Source organism: Candoia aspera, chromosome 5 (genome assembly GCF_035149785.1).
Source record: "Candoia aspera isolate rCanAsp1 chromosome 5, rCanAsp1.hap2, whole genome shotgun sequence".
Classification (NCBI taxonomy): domain Eukaryota; kingdom Metazoa; phylum Chordata; class Lepidosauria; order Squamata; family Boidae; genus Candoia; species Candoia aspera.
This window is the reverse complement of record NC_086157.1, coordinates 96685975-96707676: the sequence shown is the minus strand read 5'-3', so window position 1 is coordinate 96707676 and position 21702 is coordinate 96685975. Positions and strand designations below refer to the sequence as shown.

Genomic DNA, 21702 nt, shown 5'->3' with positions numbered 1-21702 from the left:
AATGTGGGTTTATTTTGACAAAGCATTTTAATCATCCCACTGTGGCTGTTATTTCTTTAACCTTGTCACCCTCTGTCTTTGACATTTTTTTAGACTTTGTTTAAATGGAAATTATTGTACTTGAAGCCTATTAAGTAGAACTGTAACTATGATAAATATATTTACTTTTACTGTTTAGTTGCCCATGGAGAGAAGAAAGATAATTTGTAAATATCAATGGAAAGAAAACATTTTGCCAACACTATGACTTCAGTCTCCTGCAGCTTTGCTTTGTTTAAACTTTTTAATTAATTTGCAAGGTGCTGTATAGTATTTATTTATTTGTCATATTTCTCTACCGCCCATCTTGCATACGACAACTCTGGGTGGCTTTAGAATCTATCTTCTACCATATTAAATGCATTTTCTTATTTAAAGTTATTTTTAACAGTTTATCTATTTTTTAAAAAAATAAAGTTATATTTTGTTTATCTACTGCAAGATTGATCTACTTCCCAAGAATGGAGAAAAGAAGGGCTGAATCTTCAGTCACTTTGTCTCCACACTATAAAGCCAGTAGAAATTATTGTTTTCTATTTACAGCTTTTAATTGCCAGAAAGGCAGCACAAGTGTGAGAATTCTCTCCCTCATATGTACCAGGATTAGGAATGGATAGCAGCTGAGGTGCCCCTTGGAAGATGGGTGGTGGTAGCAGAAAATACTAAACTGCTACTCCAAAGCAGAAGTGCCAGGTTCTGAGGACCCAGAAGATTTCTGGTAGATGAGTTTTGGGACCTTCATCCTTCTACCCACAGGTCTCAGCAATCAATAGTAATGATAATAAGCAAAAATGGTAGTGAAAGCTTCCAAACTCTTCCACGTGAATAGACTAGAAAATCAGGTCAGAGAGGAGTATGCTTGTCACACACACCTATGGTTTAGCATGATTGTTCAACCTTGGCCAATCTCTTGTTCATATTCATGTTTAAATCAACTTATTAATTATTTCACATTCAAGATATTCATAATTGCCTCTAGAACTTACCAAATTCCTTGTACCATCAGGAGCAGCTAAGTGGCACTGGATGTAAGAATTAAAAACCTGAACAGCATGCTGGGTAAAGAAGCCTTTATGGAAATGTTTATCATCTTGTACCAAGGTAAGCCAGGATTCCAAGAGCTTGTCATATGCCTCCATATATACCATGTCATCTTTGTCAAGCTAAACAAATAAAGCAAGAACACTAATTACCCAAATGTTGCCTAAGCTTTCATCAATGTTTACTTAGTAAATCTTAAAGAATAAAGTATTTCCATTAGTTGTCTATTCACCTACTTCTAATTCTTAGTGTGTGAACAATACTTATTTTTATCGCTAAGTGTTTACAGTAGACTTGTATAGCAACAGGTAATTTACTGTGATTTGAACCCAACACAATATAAATCTTCACAGCATCCAAAAAGCTAGTTGCACAACTGGAGTACTATATGATATTCCTTCCCATTAGCTATGTCAGACTGTTACACAAGTTCCCTCAAGCCTCTGGACCAATTTTTCAAGGATATGAGAAAGTTCTGTTTGGGGAAAAGAACTCTCTTTCAGTAAAATGGTGTTATCATTAAAACTGGAAACGAAAGTTGATTGATAAATATATTGTAACAGCAAAACACAGACATAGGCACACACATGTATACATATGAAATATGTTTTTTTTATGCAAACTAACAGGATTTAAAACAACTCAAGCAAACATTTACCTCCCAAACAAAAATAAAAACCCAATAATAGCTCAACAATAGTTTACCAGAAAGTTTTCTTATGATAAAAATCTCATTCTAACTTTTTAAATAAGAAGTTCTTAGTCCTTTAGGCCTTTAACGTGACCCACCAAGATTACAGTGGTCAAGTAACCCAGCAGATTTTTTCAGCAAATGTGATTGGGGTGGGTAAGGGGGTGATTTTCTGCAAGTCTTACTTTTCATTTATATGGCATTAGATGTAAAGATATGAAGGGAAGAAACTAGAAAGGTTTTGCCAAAAAAATTTAATTGAAAAATTCATTTTTCTTAAGGAAAAAGGATTACAAAGTACTTCCTAGTAGGTTTTAAACTGTACATAAAATGGCAAGATGTCAAAGAAACTGCTCTTTGTTTTTACAAACATTCACACCAAAAAATCCCCTGAACCATAACACAGGAGTTTTCAAACTGTTTCAGGCCACAGAAGCTATAAGTTAAAAATAAAATCTCCCATCGCCCCTGATCAAGAGGCAAAGCTGTAGTGACAGACAATTTGCTGCCTTCAAGTGAACTTATTTTTCCCCTTAGTCTCTCACAGAATCCTGTCAAGCTGTCATGGAACCCTACAGTTCCATGGAACCCCATTTGAAAAACCCTGCCCTATTGTATGAAAGGCTAAAGAATACAGACAAACTTCTCTTTTCAGAAGTCCATGGAAATGATAAAAACAAAAGGAACAGAAGAAGAACTGTGGATAGTGGTAGTATTTTAGATTCACAACATTTCACATGGCAAATGTATGCTCTGATTCTTGTTAATTCTCTTTTTCTGAAAAGTAATGCTTCCTGTACTGTATCTCCTTGATACAGCAGAAGACAAAATCCAGTGACGGACAAAAATGGCTTTAATATACTACAATGTTGATGGCTTACTCTTTTTGTTATCTTTTTTCTTGCCTGCATTATTTAGAATTTACTAGTTTGTAGATCTGTCTGTAACAAAAAGTGAGACTATTTTAAAGTAAATTCAATCCAAAAATGTACTGTATGAGTATTGCCTGAATAAGCAATACTTTTGTATATTACACACCCAAACATACTTTTATAAGCAAATTGAATTATACAAAATGGATTTTTTTAAATAATAAAGCAACTGGAAAAGAGTATTAAAAATAACTAGTTTTCTGAAAAGAACAGAAGAAGACCAATTTTATTTCATTGTTTAAAAATTTCTGCAAATTTTGCATCTATATACAGAACAAATATTCAATATATGGAGTCAAGTTGTTTAGGATGGCATGATTTTCCTGGAATTAATTATAAAGAATCCTTCCTGTGGGAAAATGCTTTTTAATTTTTTTTTTTTTAAACATAGCTAGGGGATATATTTTTATTTTTTATTTTATACTTATTAATGTTTTAGATTCACACTACCTGGGTAACAAATGTATTAATATAGTAATAGAGGAGTGAATGCTATATTATGTGATCTATTTTATTAGTTGGTAGTATATTATTTTATTTCTTTGTTTTACTTTGTTTTTCTCCTTTTACTGGTCATTGACCAAATAAATATTATTGATTGATTAAAAAACATAAGACTTTAAAAATTGGATACTAAAGAGAACTAGAGGGAACTAAAGATTCCAATTAAAGGAGAAGAACACTCAAACTCAACTTACAATTACAGAAATAAAGCAAAATATTTTAACATTGGACATAATGAAGGATATTTTTGAACAATAGACCCAGAAGTTAATTTTAATAGTGTCTGCCTCTACAGATAGACTGTGTTTATAGAAAAGGAACAAGTTCTACCTGACAAGATTGAGACTAACTTGAAAGTGGATTTAAAAATGATGGGCTGCGAGAGTAACATTGTAAAAGATGTTACACTGGACATACAAAAGAAACCCGCTGATGTCTTAATAATTAAAAGGGATATACAAACAACAAACCAAGAGAGTGACCAGATAATTTTCCTATGCTGGCTTTACAAAAGAGGCTTGTTAAAGTTTTGAAGAATTTTGTGAGAAGGGACAAATAAAAAATGAAAACAAGTTCTACGATATTATTTGAAGGGACTAAAGATTGAGATTGTTAGAAGTAAAAGGAAGGAATATAAATTTGGGTTATTTGATCAAGGTTAAAATAGGTATGTTGTTATCTTTGGTAACGCTTAATGGACTTTTGCTGATCAGGACTGAAATGACAAAGCTTTAAGGATTTGTTTATAGATAAGAGATGGGATATGGGAAGAAGAGATCATTTGTTGGATTTTAAGAGAAGGTGATAAGTTACTAAAATTGTTTATATTTGTTGTGATGAAGGTGTGAAGTCACTTCTTTATATATTTCTTTTCTTTTTCTTTACTATATTCTTCTTTCTTTTCTGCACTTTCTTTTTATTATTTTAATTTTTTCAGTTTGTATTAGTTTTCACTGTTGTAATTATAATCTTTAATAAAATTACTATTAAAAAAGCAAGAAGCCTACTTACATATGGGCCTTTCATATGCATCAGCACAAAATGATCTTTCAGAAGGGGAAAGCGATAATTTCAGATTGTTTGCTGCTGGATAATTAACAATTTCAGACTGCAATCCTTAGTGTAATGGGTCTTATTTCTGAGTAGATGTGTATTTCCAATTGTTAAAGGCCACCAATGGGCCCTTCCTAAAGAGGACTTCAGGAATATTTTATATAATTACTCCAAAGTTTCAGAGTTGGCAGAATCAGCACGGCTCAGTCCACACATCCCGCTGCTTATTCTCTCAGTCGGCATGACAGAACTTTTCCAATGATTCTACGAGTGGAATGGACCGGGGTAAATCTCCTGTTATACGGAGCTTTGGAGCAGACTCATACTTCTGCTTACTACAAAGCTCAGTGCAATGCAAAAATCCTTTGCTATTTAAGAAGAATGTGGGAAGATAATTGCTGCTGCTATGTGCTAGCAAGAGAGCTGGGGACACTTGCCTCATGCTAACAATTTCGTGGAAATCTGTCAAAGGTGATGAGAAAAATTGAAGCACAATAACCAAACTCACCCCTTTCTTTGCTCCATTCAGAATCTATCACCCCACTATGTACTTAAACACACAAAGCAAAATTCAACTTTGTAAAGCAGGAACAAAAGTTCTGTTAACTTCTTTTTTAGTCTGATGTGGTATTACCAGGACTAATAAAAACATTCCTCTAGTAATTCAACAAGATAAAACCATGTGAAATATTCTTAAATAAGGTGGAAAGCTAAAGTACTAGGTTCTAGGACTATACAGAGGTTCAGTTCTGATTTGACAAAGCTATTTTGAATATGTAGAGGCACATACATTGCATTTATCAACAACTCTTTAAAGCAGCTGCATCTTTTCTTGAGCTATATGCTCCAAAGTATCTATTTAGAATTGGATCTGAAGCATCACTTATCCCTCCTAGACTCCAATGTATGGACATAAGCTTGCCTTCATCAATATTTGGCCAACCCATGAAAATTTATGTATTGACAAGCTATACTGAATAAATCTTACCAGCATTTTTTTCAGATCAGCAATTGCAACTGAAAAAGTGTATTAAATATACTATATCACTTCTGTAGATACTTAAGTAGAACACACAGACTCTTTGGGCGCAAGGACATACTGTGCCAGTATAAACCTACAATTAAGAACTGTCAGTGCAGATGCCTCTGCAGGAAACAGAATACCCATCTGGGGTTTGAGATATAGCCATCTGTGCCAAAACCAGGAAACTAAAGCCACAATGATTTAATATCTAAAATGAAATAAAAGCAAATAATTTATTTTATTAATTGCTTTCAGGACTGTGGTGATAAGATGGCTTTCTGAATTTCTGGAGACAATGCATTCTAAATGATGGTAATCAAGGTGAATTTCCGATCTTTACATTTCATCCAACTACCAATCTCAAGACAAAAAACTTTATTCCGATACATTAAAAAAATTCCACTGCTATAATTTCCAAAGCGAACAAGAACACAAAGCCCAATGCAGGTTAGGGAAATTGGTCTGCTCTGTCAAATCCCTTCAGGAGATGTACAGTAGATGCTCCATCCAGCAATCGTCTTCACCAGTTCTGCTCAACTTGAAAGGGAATAGTTTGAAATCCACCTCTTACTCCTAAATCTTAATTCTACAGAGCAAAGGCTGAAGACAATTCTGGAAGCCCAAGAGGAGAGATTACACAGATGGTGTGTGGATCTCTTATTCAGACTTTTGAAGATTTCACGAGCAGAAGCTTATTTGGGACAATGCCTGGAGAGTTTGTGCCATGAAAATGGAGATGAATTAGAGATAAAATGTATGGGATATTATAAAGAAAAATGCAAGAGGAGAGATGGAGTGTGCTTTATAGAAAAGAACAATGAGATGAAAAAAAAGTTCCATTAAACTAGAGATCAAACACAGATTCTCTAGCACTAGAAGGCTCAGGTAAAAAAATGCCCATATTAGTTACGAGTTTTCATGCCTCACTCATACTCAGTTTTGTATTTCCCTATAAATACATCAAACTACTATACAGAAAAATCCCTATAATATGAGTGAACTCCGGGGCATACAGATTTACTGATTTTTTTTTTCTGTTAATTGCTTTGCCTTATAAAGAACACAGTAATAAAGGCAATAAAATGCTCCCACGTGGTAAATTATCCAGTTCAACCTGCTACATCCAATAACGTCCATATAATCCCCACATAAAGGGTTATTATAATAGGAACTAAAATGTATTAATTGGAGCAGCATAATCCCATCTCAAAACTTCAGTTTTTTCATGCTAATGTCAAACAAAAACCTACAAGACCTACAATACTAAGGAAAGTATCAAAACACAATTTAAATATGCAGTTCACTGCAGAACTGCCAGCTCCACATCTAGTACACCACTCTAACCCAGGATGATTCTGGGTTTCATTAGGAGCCATTAAACCAACTAAATTTCTTCGTAAAACACAAAAGGGCCACAGATGCAGCTCACTGTAACCATTACAAATTTACTGAGTATGCAGGGAAAAAGTAGTACTATAAGCTAGACATTACGTAAAACTAAAAGTATTTTAAACTTCCACTCAACATTTTGGAACAACCTCACAAAATTAAAGTTGGTACTTACAACTTCTTCCAAGGCAGCACTCCTCCCAAAAGAGCAAGTGAGATGTGTGAGGCAGTTAACAAATGAAGAAAAAAGTTCATTTGGAATGGCGGTTAATATATTGCGAGGAAATACAGTGATCAAGTTGCTGATTATGCTGGATATACCCACGGCTTCAGAATCCTCTATCTCAATCCTGTAGATAAAACATTTTTTAAAAAAAGAGAGAAGCTCAATAACTTTATTAAGTTCAAAACCATTTCAGTGTTGTTCAGAAAAATCTCTTTAAGTACTGCTATGCCACTCTTCAACAGAACGCAAGTCCCACCTCCCTCCCACAGCAAACCCAAATTCTAGTAAGCAAGCATATTACCTACCCATTGATAGTATTGAGCAATCCCTCAATGAAGTGAGCCAAATAATCAACTTGAGAGCTTTCGTCTGGAAAGACTGGCCCATGAAGAGACGCTAGCTGGGCTAAACACTGCAGAGAGTCTTGTGCCATATCGGTGTCTTCTCTAATTTTTCGATGCACCTTTTCAGAAGTGAGAGGGTTAACACCACATCAGGAGGTGGGGGGAAGAAATAAGATGTTCTTTTACCATAATCACATGACACACTCCTAAAGAGCGTGAGTGAGCGCACATGCACATCCCACACATGTATGCAAACTGCCACTTCAGTATATCAAGTCAACAAGTCATATTAAATTAATTAAATCCAGGAACCTACCTACATGTTAAACTGTCTATGCATTTTGAGTCTTAGAGGGAAACAGTTGCCAGCCAGTCAGACATGCTGCTCCTTCTAAAAACAGCAATAATGACAGCCATCTCTATTATGCTAACTATGCCTGGGCTACAGTGTCTTGCTAAAGTTAGTCGACAAGTTCAATCAAGATTATATAGATGCTTCTTTAGTAGAGGTAAACACCAAACTCTCAAGAAACCAAATGAATTTCTCTTGAACAAAACCCTCTTATAACTTTCCAAACCTCTTTAGTCTTGATCCTATTGTTTCTGTCTGGAGGATTGCTCTCCTTTTCGGCACTAGCCTCCTTAAGTGGTCCTCAAGGACAATAAATCATTCCTATAGATCAATCATTTGTAGACTGAATATTTATGGCAAGTGTGGGCATCAAGGGACCTAACTTTGACAACCTTGGATGTACAATAGAGCTTCTGAATTCAATATCCAGATATGCTTTTGATTTATTACTATAAAGTTATATAGGACAACACTATGTTTTCTCCTTGTTCAAAAAATTTAATATTTCACATGGTCATTATAATCTAACAAATACTAATCTCTCAATCAATTTAAAGGCACACTAAATTATTATTTATTGCTATTATTACATACTTGTGCTTAACATGTTTTCTGAACCACTCATAAAACATGTTTAATAAAATATTGAAAACCTACAACAAAATACAATGAGAACAGTTGTTAAAACAGAAACTTTATAAATTTTTATTTACTTTTATTTTTAAAGGAATTTTGAAGTTTAACCTTACAAAAAATAGAAGTTAATACCTATAAACTAGAATATATTCTCTATACAATAACATGTAATTATTTTTAAAAATGGATTCACTTCTGATTTTGTTGAATAATCAAGAATTACATTATTTAAATTGAATTACAAATGCAGCAAGTCCACTCTATATGAGGGATTTGTAACTATAACTAGGAGCTAGCTATTCTGGAGTTTCAGTGAGTAACATACAGATAAAATAATTAACCCCTAATTCATTAATACAGATTTGATAGTTAAAGGGAAATGTTGTGAACCTGATGAAAAGTATACTTAATCTAAAAAGTAGTTCCTTTACAAGCAAGCAAAGGAATTTAACCTAAAGACTTGCTAAGGAAGAATTACATTAGAAAGGGTTAACCTGTAAACCTAAAAGCTATTTGTCTGAGGAGGTTCCCAGCTGACAGTACCAACTGTCTGGGTTGTCTAGACAGCTGTTCATATTGTGTGCAGCTGTTAAGTGGTCTGCCAGCAAGTTTTTTACTTTTTTGAAGATGCCTGAGCAATATTAAAAACTTGCAAGCAACTATGTATACATAATAAAGGTTTCGAAAAAAATCAGCATTCTATATAAAAGACTATTATTTTCAAAAAAGTTTTAAATCATCTATTATTCCAGAAGCAATAATCCCAAATTCTAGCTATCTCACTCTATTTTATGAAAAAAAACAGCTGGGTCTATCTTCCAAAGATAGTGAGATTTCCTAAACTGGTTGTCTAATGCTAAAAACATGGTACATTTCTCAATTAATTAATAGAGAATTATCCTACACTGGTGGATAGAAAATTACACTCATCATGTTAAAAAACTGGATTCAAGAGATGTGTTCCCTATTGATTTTGTGAAATGTCTTTATACCAACTAAATGGGAAGATGGAGCAATTTGTTTCTATATTGTCTAGATTTAACAACACGTTAAAGGACTGAGCTAATTCTAGGTTAATATTACATGGATCTTCTTTGTTAGTTTTAATTCACTTAATTATTTTATAATTTTATTGTATTATCACTGAATTATTATTATTTATTATATTTTGGTTCTATTTCATCAAGTAAAACCTTCTTAAGATTCACATAGATTTTGAGCTTTTAAACACCTATTACTTTTATCTTATATTTTACACTGTTTCACTATATTTTATTCAATTTCTCCCTTACTCTGGCTAAATTTTTAGGCTTGATATGACTGTTACACTGTCTCTACTAGTCTGGTTGTTGCTTGTGAGTTTTCCTTTTTTAATTTGCTGGATATTGATTGTAGTTAGATAAATTTGAATTTCCTACTTCTGCATATTGAACTTGCAGTTGACTGGACTGACCATTTCATGAAGAGCTCTTAATGTAAGCACCACAAGCTGGTTCACATGAAATGCCACAAATTCTTACACAGAACTAAGATCCCTGTAGAAAAGCCATATGCATCGTACAAGCACCCTTGTGGTACATGCCAGAGTAAACATAGGTTTCCTAAATGGAAACATTATCCATGTAGGAAGTTGCCAAATGGGAAGCAGCTTTAAGCTCCCTTTAGTTTTGTTTTACTCTATTTGCATAGTGCCTAAGAGGAGAGCAGGCACAAATTAATCTGCTTTTACAATCAACGAGAGAAATTTTATTTGATCAGCAATACTGAAGGTCTGAGTAGCTGAAAGATCCCCCACAACCACCTGTTCTGTTTAAATCACAACCACAATTAAATTAGAACAACACAATGCAGAGGAAATTAATATAAACACAGACTGATTAAAAACATTTAACTTAACTAACATTTAACTGATGACGCACAGAGTATGACTTACATAACTCTTACCTGAAGTCTTCCTACTACATCCAAGAGAGGGAAAAATCCAACAACAATCTTAGAAAGAAGTGATGGGAGTGGTAGCTTTGTTGCTACTAAACTAGCAAAAGAGAACAATGGAACTTACTGTAAAGAAAAGCTCCATAACTCTGCTGTCCAGGAGGGTCTCCCGCCAGGACTCTGTTGGCTTTAACATCACATTTTGTGAGGATTCAAACATAGCTATATAATGTCTGCCTAGTTGTCTGGTGTCAAGGTCAACAACAACATTCCAATTTGGCCTTCTTCTTTTTTTTTTTTTTAAATCCCTGATACAACAGGTCCCATTCAGAAAGAATGCAATGGAAACAAATTTTAAGCCTCTTCACATACACAGCATAATTCATGCATGAGGACAAGGAATAAAAGACATTGTACTGTAAAAAAGAACACCCTAGGAATGCCAGATAACAGTTTGATCACAATGACAAAACATTCCATACTGGCGCAATCCTGTAATAATCATTCCGATGAAACAAGGAATAAAAATGATACCACAAACAGGTATCAAACCTGTCTAAAATATGCTTTGTATATTAAAATGCTTTTGGCTGGTTTTATCAAATGTTGCATGGCAATTTAAGTCTTTGAAACCTACTAACATATTGTACATACTTCAAAGGATTCAACTGAGTTTAGCTTCATGTTTGATTTTTAAAAATGTATCAATTACATATATGCACATGTGTCTACACACTTCAGAGCAGGGATAATGGATACATGGTTTAAATCTGGAACTTTATATCCCAACCTCATGCACACTTAGGCAAACACATGTCACCCTAATTTCAACTGAGTTTCTTTACTAATAACTTTACGGAGGAACAGTCTTTAAAGTGTACAAGACAAAACATATGCTGTATTTCAGGTAATACAAGGTAATCCTCTAAAATAAAGGATGCCAAATAAGCATATTAGTATACATAGGGAATTAGTACAAAAATATGAGCATAATACATATTATTTTGTGCATTACTTTTAGTACTAATCCAAAGTTGCAAAGACTATGAATACTTAGAACATATGCCAATTATCCAGAATGCATATGTATCTGCTATTCACTAAGCTACACATAAAATAGCAATAATCCCAAATTCTAGCTATCTAAAAATAGTATATTTGAAGAGAAGACGGTTTAATTATCAAGTGTGCTGCCTAAAGATTCATGTACAGCTTTTTGAGGATCTTAAAAGTTAACAAAGAAATATAAATTAGTAAATCGCTGAATCCCATTAAGACTCAGATATTTATTTTATTTGGTTGGGGGGAGGGAATAATGCCACACAGAGCACTGGTATCTGCATTAAGAATTCAATTAGTTTTGCAGTTGAATACTAATCATTCTAAAAAATAACCATAACAGTTTAAGTTTCTGTGAACAACATTATTCACCTTTTCCATTGCTCTGGTCACACAGCTGACTCCAAAACACTCTATGCACTTCTTCCATTTTCTCTTCTCTTACATCCTATGTTTTTAAAGAACCTGTCCTTTTTCTTTTGTAATACAACTTTCTCCTTAGAACTGCTGCCCAAAATGTCTGCCTAACATCACCTATCCAAAATTCAGCTTTTTCACAGCCTTTAAGCTTTGCCCATAACGTCTGATACACGGACTGAGGCTTGGTTAAGTGAGGTAGGTGACTGAAATAAATATTCTCTCCCTGTTTTTTCCATCTCCCTTTCCTTTTGTCTTCTATTTAATTTTAGACAATAAGTCTCTTACACAGGAACCTGCTCATTACTTTGAAAAGCATCAAGGACATTGCTTATTAAGTAATGATAAAATGTTTAATAATAACCGCCCAGAGTCACTGGGAGTTAGGTAGCATATAAATTTAATTTATTAGTAGTAATAATAGTCAGTTTAAGACTCGGTCTTAAGCACACCTTTTCTATTAAAGTAAAAAGACATATTTAATATGTCTGCATATTAAATGCAGACATATACACACATGGTATTAAATTTCAAAATGCTGGAATTACTATTTTAGTTTTGAATAAGGAAAGGCAACATATTGAAAGTCCTCTAATAACCATTGCTGAAGAAGAAATGATTCTTTCCTTTTGCTGTAAGTCAAAGCTGTAGCTCTTCACTTAGTTACAGTATTATACTTTAAATGCAGTTTAGCATTAAGGCTTGCATAAATTGATACACATCAAATTCCATTTTAATTCATCTGTTTTCCAGAAAAGAAAAAGAATCAGGAATTAGGAGAGTTATAAATGAAAACTTGTTAAAGAATTTGAACATAAGAAGTGCCCTGTTCGGTAGCTATTCATGGGATTTCTTGGTCACCAGGACTAAATGATGAGGTTTTAAGGATCTGTTTATAAATGGGGAGAGATACCCTTTGCTTTACATTTTATAGAGAGTGTTAAGATGGATAACAGAATGCATTTCTTTAGATTAACAAGCGTATTAACATATTAAAATATATTTGTCACCCAAACTGCAGTGTATATTATGGGTTAAAGTATTAGACTAGGACTGGGAAGGCCCAGGGTCCAAGTCCACCTTCAGCCATGGAAGCCCACTGGGTGACTCTGGGCCACCACTCTCTCTCTCAGCCCAACCAAACTAACAGGATCGTTGCTGTGGAGGAAAAAAGAACTACTGTACTATGTATGGTGCCTTGAGTTCCTGGAGGAAAGGTGGTATAGAAATCTAACAAATAAACAATAAAAATAAAGCCTGAACTGGAGAGCAATAGTCTTTTGCATTATTGTTTCCCGTTAAGATGTGCTGCCTATAATTCAGGAAGTAGTAAACAATTATCACTAGCCACTGATAGTCTGATCCTTCATGAACCTGTCTTGTCCCTTTTTAAAAACATCCAAACTAACTGCCATTACAACTGCTGGCAGCAGATTCCACACTTTAATTATGTACTTTGTGAAAAAGCATTTTGTTCTGTTGATTTTGAAGGTTTTGGTATCTCATTCACAAGAGATACCTACGCAAGGCTTGATTTTATATACCCCTATTATTTTTCCCTTCACTCTCCTTTGTTCTAAACAGCCCCAAACGCTGTATTCTTTCTCAATTAGGGAGTTATTCCAGCTTTCAAACTATTTTGGTGGCATAAAGCTAGAAGACAAATCTCTAGATTTTTGATATAGCACAACAGTGCCCCCTAAAGTGTCTGATAAGTTGGACCCACGGTTAGAAGCCTGAACAAAAACAATTCAGCTTTTGTTTCCCTTAAAAAGCATGTAATCCTATTTATATAATGTCATAACTTGGGAAAAACAGACTGTATCTTTAGAATTCTATCAAGAATTACTAAGAAGATGGCTTTGACTGCTAAATAATTTCTAATTTGCTATCTAGACCCAGAACATCCAAGGTCAAGCATTCTGCTTTCCTGGACAAAACAGTCTTCTCAGAGAAGGTGGCTTTCACTTATCCTCTATGTTCTATAAAACTGAGGATGGTGCTAAAGAAGAGAGAGACAGCTAGACAGAGAGGAGCAGCAGCAGCAAGGAGGACCTGCCCGTAAATGTTCTATCAAGATGCTACCCTCTAAGTACATCCCTTGAAAAGAACTGTGAACATATGCTGAAAGTCAAGATCTTATTCAAGAAAGTAGCAAGTATTTGATCAGGCTAAACCAACCATGTTGATCTTCTTTCCAATTCTGTATATGTCTTCACTTTTTTGAATGCTATATTCCCTTTTCCCAATAAGCACCTTTTAATAACTTTATAAAGGTCTAGCTTTGATATAATAAGGGAATTTCTCATTAAGACTATCATCATGTGCAGGGCTGAATAATTACATAGCTGCCCCTTGTGCCTTAGGATTGGCTGAAGACTTACTAAGTTTGGCATTTCTGAGCTTTGGACAGGAATATCCAAACACCAGGTCTATTTATTCCTAGAGCTGGGCTGAAGAGAAACTTTTTGGCAGAGTGGCCAAGAAGTCCCCAGCTGGACAGACTAGGGGTGTCAAGAAGTTCTGCCTGACTGATAGCAGCCTAACGTAAGAGGTTCTTTATTGGGGAACCCTTGGAAAAGGGGCTCTTGTGAGGGAGGTTTTAAATTATCCCTTTTCTCTGTTTGTAATATAGGCTATTTGCCACAAGTCACCGTTTCTGTTCCATTTTCTCTGCCCGCCTGCTTGTCTTTTAATGCCACCTCAGACATTTCTCAATGGGATGTTTCAGAAGTTTAGATTATGGGGCATGTGGCTTCCACTTTCATGTAGCTATAAAATGATCCAGTTTGGAGAGTAACTTTGCTTATTAGAATAGTAGTAGTAGTAGCAGTAATAATAATAATAATAATTGATGTTATGTTCTATGTTCATATTACCCTGTTAATAAATCCATCAATTTTTATCACACACACCATATCTAGCTTTTTCATGTACAGTAAAAAACATTTTTAAAATAATTGGATTTTCTTTCTTGGGTTAGGAGAGAATAAAAAAGTACATGACTATACACCCAAGATTTGGGTCATTCTACCCTGAAATAATCACTATATCCACTTCCTGTTAGCCTTCCAGCATGCCAAGTTTTTAATCTGCTTTACGTTTAAGATCCATTGCTCCTGCTTTATAGGATTCACACTACTGAAGCCGAGGCTACACTTTCACTGAATTTTGAAAAATAATCGAAAGGATATAATTTGGAGGAAGAAAATTCCAGCTTAAGACCTGATTGGCTAGTGCAAGGTAACGTTGAAAGACCGAAGACATCTGAGCATTAAGATTTTCACGCCGGCTGAATTCCTGTAGTACCTCTACTGTGAGCATGAAGATCTGACGGAGGTCATCCTCCTGTGCAGAATAAAGACCAGATGTTTTAGTAATCTTTCAGTTTGGCATAATATAAATCAGTAGGCAAATCAAGTTAAACATTTGAATTCCATGTCTCGGGCCAGTCTAACTCTGTCCCTCATGGACTGAATATTTTATGCAGAGATCATGCGCTTGCTACTGAACTAATACTCAGTTCTTTTTCAGCTGACAAGTTTAGGTTGATCAGGAATATGAATTAGACCAAAAGACCAGCTAGTCCAGTATGCTATACCTTGCAAGCCTCTAGGAAACACACGAAGAGGAAAAGGAGTACAGTTCCACCAACTGCTCATGCGGCATTATGACACACACTGCCTCTGATATGCCTCTGCCTCTGAAGCACTTCCTTTTTTTCCTATCCCAAATCACTCACCACTGAAGAGTTCCAAACAATATAAGGCTGACAGTATAGTCCCTTGATCACTGTCATGCTCAGTAGTGTATATGGACAGCTAAATTTTCCCCTCAGTATGCGTCCCTTTACACTGAACCAATTTCAACGTTTGTTTATATCTTATCTTATCCTATGGCATTAAGTTTGTCCAGGAATTTTTAGAGACTTTTAACAAAAGCCTTCTGAAAAATCCACCAATGTTTCCCTGATTAATAAATATTTTTGCTGACACTCAGGAAATAGTTAATGTGACAGGATTTACTTTTGAAAGATAACTGTTTACTTTTTTCTTTAGCCTACTTTTCTTTGATATGATAATTTCATCTTCAGTCATGCTTTCTACCATTTACCCAGTACTGATGTTAAATTTCTGGCCCACAACTTCCTTGATAATTTCTGGGTTCCTTTCCAGTTCTCTAATACAAGTAGAATAATACTACATATTTTTCCTAGAAGATCAGCAAATTCACATGGTAGTTCTTTAAAAACACTTGGATAGACAGCATCTGGACCTAGTTATTTGGTTTCAGCCAATAATGTGTACCACTTCAACTCCTTTCTAGCAACCACTTGCTTCCAAGAAACAAAGATGCTTTGTGGGTTTTTTTAATTGCTGGATTTTTAAAAACTTAGTGATATGGGTGCTCAAATGCTTTTTTTTTGGTCTGCTTGCACTTATTTTATTCAAATTTGTGTTCCTCTAAGCTCTTATCATTTGGGGAGGAATTCTACTCTCTGGAGAGCTTTCCATTTGTATCTCCAGTAACTTCCGTGATCGTACCTGCAATCTTTCCTGATCTATGGTATGCATTGTAGTTGAACTGTCATTACTTTCATTTGAGTAACTGTGGAAATATATGAGAGAGAAGGAACAGAAAAAAGGATCACATAGGCAGCCCCCTTCCTTCTAACCTGCAGTTTAATTCATTCTGTATATAGGTATTACATTATTCTCTTGCACATGTCTGCAAGTATAATGGATCTTTTCCTGTTCGCATTGTTCTTGGAAACATAGAAACACATACTTCATTTACCTGAAATATTAGTTTGCAATTGCCGTGGAACTCCATGCTTAGTCCAATGTTGCTGGTTTTACTTGAACTTGAGAACTCGCTTAGCAATGCAGTTAAAATGGAACAGGCCAGAGTTTGCTGAGAAAATATGAGAAGAGATTTATTAACTGAACAATTTGGTGTACAAAATTCTTTATTATATCATAAAGTATCAGATCTTTCATTTAAAAAAATGCTAAAATGCCACTTCCAGTCTCAGATTTGGATTTATTCAACAAAAGCGCTTGTTATTTGGACTATTTGGTTTTGATTTCATTGTTTTTGAAGTCCATGGTAGTTAAAGAATATGGAGAAACTATTTCGTGTATAATAGGCACTTCAGAGAATGCTTACTAATTCAGAAGCAGGAACATTCATGTATTTATTTAGCAATTCTGCAAAGCAATTCTGCATAGTGCCATGATTACAACCCTCAGACATTTAAAAAAGACATAAAACACAATAAAACAGGTAAAATAGAGTAAAACTCATAAAAACAGTAATGGTCTAAACAGCCGTATCTAGGTGCCCACTCCCTTGTTCCCCAAAAGCTCTTTGGAACAGTTCCACTTTCACCAGCTGTTGGAATACTGACAAGGTCAGTGAGAAACTGGCATCTAGAGAGAGACTATTCCATAGAGCAGGGGCCATCACTGGAAAACACCACTCCAGAGTTCTGCCCCCCTCATCTCCCAAAATCAAAAGAATATTATTGGATGGATTGACTCCACTTGGAAAAAAGCAGTATAAAGCTATATAGGGCTTTCTGTGTTAAAATCAGCACTTTGAATTGCGTCCATAAACCAACTGGAAGCCAAAGTAGAGCTTTCATTGGCGAGTTGTGTGTCTGTGATGGCTCTTACCCACTAAGAAGCAGGCCACCTCATTTTACAACAACTGCAGTTTCTGAGCAGTATTGAATTGCTGTAATCTAGACATGTGATGATAAAGATATGAGTTATCATGGCTGTTGCGGGTTCTTTTTTTGAACCACCAATAACCAGTTTGACCCAGACTCAATAGGCACAAAGCACTGGAAACTTGGCAGTTGGGTGGGGCTTTGTATCTCCCTTCAGTGGATGACTTTTATTTTATAAAAGGAAAGCTTAAAGAGTTCAATATGTCTTTTATCTTTTTTAGTTTCTGCTTTCTGTTTCTGTTGTCATAGTCATTACTTTTTCTTCACCTTTTCTGCTGGTTTGTTCCTGGCTGGGCTTCTTGATTCTTCTCCTCTTCTTCCAAATCTTTACTTGGAAACAGTGGAGGGAAGGAAATAAATGCCCCTCCCTCCTAGTTTTCTCAGTTGCCACCTTGCTACCCATCCATCTGACTATTTTTTAGTTTGCCTCTTTATTTGACTCCAGGGCTACCCACCCAGGATAATGGGCGAGGGCCAAGAAGGTAGGAGGAAGAAGGACCACAGGTGCTTATAATCTGCTCAGGCAGTCTGCCTTCTACAATGGCCAAGCCACTTAACCCATTAAGCCAGAACTGGCACATGAGCTAAAGTTGGGCAAAGACCCCTCAGCCATGGCCTTCACATGCCTCTCAAGTCACAGGCCTATTCTTTCAGGGGGAGCGCTACCCATTCAGAATTAAAAGCAGAGGTGGCAGTAACTCCATCTTGCCATAACTCATTGGAAACAATCTCTCCTGCTACACCACCCCTAACTGGAACTACCCACTCCAAAAGGAGGGGAATCACAGTAAAATAGTTCCCATTGCTCCCAATCCTCATAGGCAGTCCAAAAGGATGCCATAATTGGGAGTACTGAATGCAGCCAAGATGTTCAATGGATGACTTTCAGGTCCCAACGAAAGTCATCCAGCAGAGCAACCAACGCTGGATTTTCCTTACTTTAACTCAGCTTGATTTGATTTGTCCTATTTTGGGGCATATTTTGAACTAAAATCAACGGGGCTATAAGTGTGTCTCTGGACTAACTTAGCATGCTGTGCAAATAATTTTAGGCAAATAATTACCTAGGCAAGTAACAAAGATTTTCTTTGGCCTGAAAAAGCTATTGGGGTACCATTACTGTAAATACTTCATAAGATGTCTCAGTATTTAGCACCTGTTGCACTTTCTCTATTTGCAAATTTTGATAAGGTCATAATTTATTTATTACCAAGAAGCATGTGTTAGTTAAAAGTCTTTACATTGGTCTTGGGGAATTACAACTTAAACACTAATAGGAGCATGCAAGTTTTAAGACTTTAAAACATGCAAGGGGCTGATTCATTAGGAGGTTCCACCCCCACCTCCCAAGGGAGCTCAAAACAGGACTGGAACTAATTATTGAAGGTGAGTTAATATTGGCAGGGAGAGATCAATTTAAACAGAGCACTGTAGCTAGAAATGCCCACTTTATGGTAAAACTGTGGTTCCCTTATTGACTCTATTTCTAAAGCAATGGATTAGATATACAGACTTTATGGGGGATTTCAATCATTGCTATAAACTTATTTACTGTATGTGTGAGAGCTTCATGCTGGGCTAGTCAAATTCTGCTATTTGGCTAACAAATTCTTATAATCAGTGCCTCCCTAATGAAATTTTAAAGCTTGAGTGCTTAAGTTAGCAGTATTTGAGCTATGATTCCCCAACAGTAAAGGCATTTGCTGTAGCTTTTACTCTGAAAGTTAATAGGGCTTGTCTAGAATGATGGCTAAATGTAAAGACACCCTTCTCCCTCCCTAAACTTCTCTACAGAATAGAAGAGATCTGTGTTAGTAAATTCAGTTGACACTGGAAAATATATGCATAAAGCTGCCAAATGCACAAAGTATGTAGATTTCCAGAATATATGAATGCACAGGTACCGTTTCCTCCAAAATTATTTAAAGCTTAATGTTTAAGATAAATCTTCAAGTACCAAATTGGTAAATGATTATTTCATAATATCTAGCTCCTCCATATATTATGCAAAAGATAGCATGTTTTATATTTCTCACAATAGACTTAACACACAATGGAAGTATACAACTATTGGCTTTATTCCTAGACTATTTGGAGCCAAGGTGCCATGGACGGGCAGGGGAATAGGAATTGTTAAAGGGTCATAAATGCCGGCAAGTGTCCAGGGGTCAAACAGAAATATGCACACTACCTCTGAACACCCGAAAGATTAAAGTTGTGATGATACTATTTATGCGAGGTCATGCAACAGCTGACACTAGTGCCATCCACCCACCAACTGCAACATCTTTGTTCAGAAATGCCTCTGATGTCAGTACCTTGACCCCACAGACGGCTAGTTATCACAGTCACTATGTACAAAATTGATAGTCTTCTTTGCTATATAAAGCCCAGAGAGATAAAAAGAAGAAAATTTTAGAAATTTATGTGGAATATATATTCAAGCTGAATGTAATAGCTGGTTTCCGTAATGATCCTGGACTCCCTAGCCACAATAACAAAAAGTGTCACGTTGTTTTGTTTTATATTGTTTTATGATTTTATTTTATTCTATTCTATTTATATGGCTGCCCATCTCAAAAACATAAAACGCACAGCAGCTGAGGGAACATCACAACCAGAAAATGGCCTCCATCACACCCCCAGGGGCCCTGGCTAGAGCACAGAACCAAGTCTTCAAAGCCTTGCAGAAGGCCAACAGGGCCAGGACCGATCTGATCTCCGGAAGGATGATATTCCAGAAGGCAGTTGCCATGACAGAAAAGGCTGTTCTCCTGGGCCCCACCAAATGACACTCCCTAACAGACAGGACCAGAAGCATGCTCCTCCAGCCAGACCAGACGAGGCAGGTAGAAACAACCGGGGAGAGAGGTCCTATACTTAACCCGGCCCCAAGCCATGAAAGGCTTTAAAAGTGACTACCAGCACCTTGAATTGCACTTGGAAGCATACTGGGAGGCAATGTAGCTCATGAAGCAGTGGTGTCACATGCGCTGAACAACAGGAGCCATTAACTACCTGCACAGCCACATTCTCCACCGGCTGAATGAGAATTTTATTTTCTTACTGTCTGGTGCTAGAAATATATGCATTATAGCTCTGATCATGGAATGATGAAGGGTTTGGCTTGCTTGATTCTTTTAAAACAGATTGGTTAATATGGTTTCCTGATGTCTGAATATATCCCAAATGATGCTCTACATCAGTCTTACCAAACCTGTTTCCAGACGCATTGTCCAACACTTTTGGAGGTAACAAGGTTGAGGATCTCTTAGGAATCTCATTCCAGAGGACATGCACCAGATAAGGCATGCTTCCAGGGTCCCGCTATATGACACTGCTGGATTGATGGGACCCGAAACATGCCCACTCTCCCAATTTCCTTTAAGTATAATGAATGATCATAGCTACACCGAAATTAATTAGATACTATCTAGAACTGTGTCATAACTAAAATTTGCAAAACTGGGTTAAGTAAAACATACTTAACATTAGCCATGGATTATGCAAGAACAGATAAAAGGCTAAAGATAATACAACTGCATGTGCCACATTATCTAGTGTCAGAATGCTCTACTTTCAGATGTCATAGAGCAATACCAAAAAATTAAAGAAGGACAAAATATTTGCTTTTAACTATTGGGCTAATTGTACAAACTTACAAGTGAGTAACTACAGACAGAATATCATTCCAGTTAAGGGTAAACCTATAAAACTAGTCTGATGTCTCACTTAACAGAAATGTTATGAGTTCTACCATATGAACAAATTACATACTCAAACAATACCCGTCTGACAACATAAAATACTTCTCTTGTTTGGAGAGTGGATTATCTCTTAGAATAGCCTGGCACTTACCCCAGTTGGGTAGTTATAAAAGTTTGCCATGCTTAAAAGAGACTTTCAGCTGCTCTAACAGAAGATCAATCAGAATGTGCTAAGAGAGATTAACTGGGCAATCAGATACCCAGTGGAAGTCAAGCAGCCCCAGACAATCATTATTCTTTTTCTTTAAAAAAAAACTTCTAATAAACTCCCTCTACTTCACAATTAAAACAAAACAACAAAAAGTAGAGCAATGCACTGAAAAACAGACAACCCTGTGAATATTCCTGTATATTACTGCATTACTGCATAAAGGATGGTTCATGCCTTCAAAAAATAATTTCATTTCAATTAAAAGTTAAAGCTATAAAGCTAACATTTCACACTTGTGACTGGGCTGTTGGTGGAAAACGTGCACCAGTATTTGAGTGTGCTTAGGTTACAGAGGATGAAAGGGATATAAGAGTTCAAAGGCTGTTTAGGAAAATACAGAGGCTGGTA

At 35.9% G+C, this 21702-nt stretch overlaps 1 protein-coding gene across 1 annotated transcript in view; it reads right to left on the bottom strand.

The window, feature by feature from the left end:
- The window catches only part of XPO4 (exportin 4), a 73844-nt gene that overhangs the window by 29660 nt on the left and 22482 nt on the right, over positions 1-21702 (bottom strand). Inside the window, exons 5-10 of the mRNA XM_063305771.1 lie at positions 16440-16556; positions 14837-14990; positions 10294-10406; positions 7205-7362; positions 6849-7023; positions 1026-1202 (exon numbers count right to left, since the gene is read on the bottom strand). Coding sequence (XP_063161841.1) covers positions 1026-1202; positions 6849-7023; positions 7205-7362; positions 10294-10406; positions 14837-14990; positions 16440-16556 — 894 coding nt within the window. The remainder of the gene's footprint in view (positions 1-1025; positions 1203-6848; positions 7024-7204; positions 7363-10293; positions 10407-14836; positions 14991-16439; positions 16557-21702) is intronic.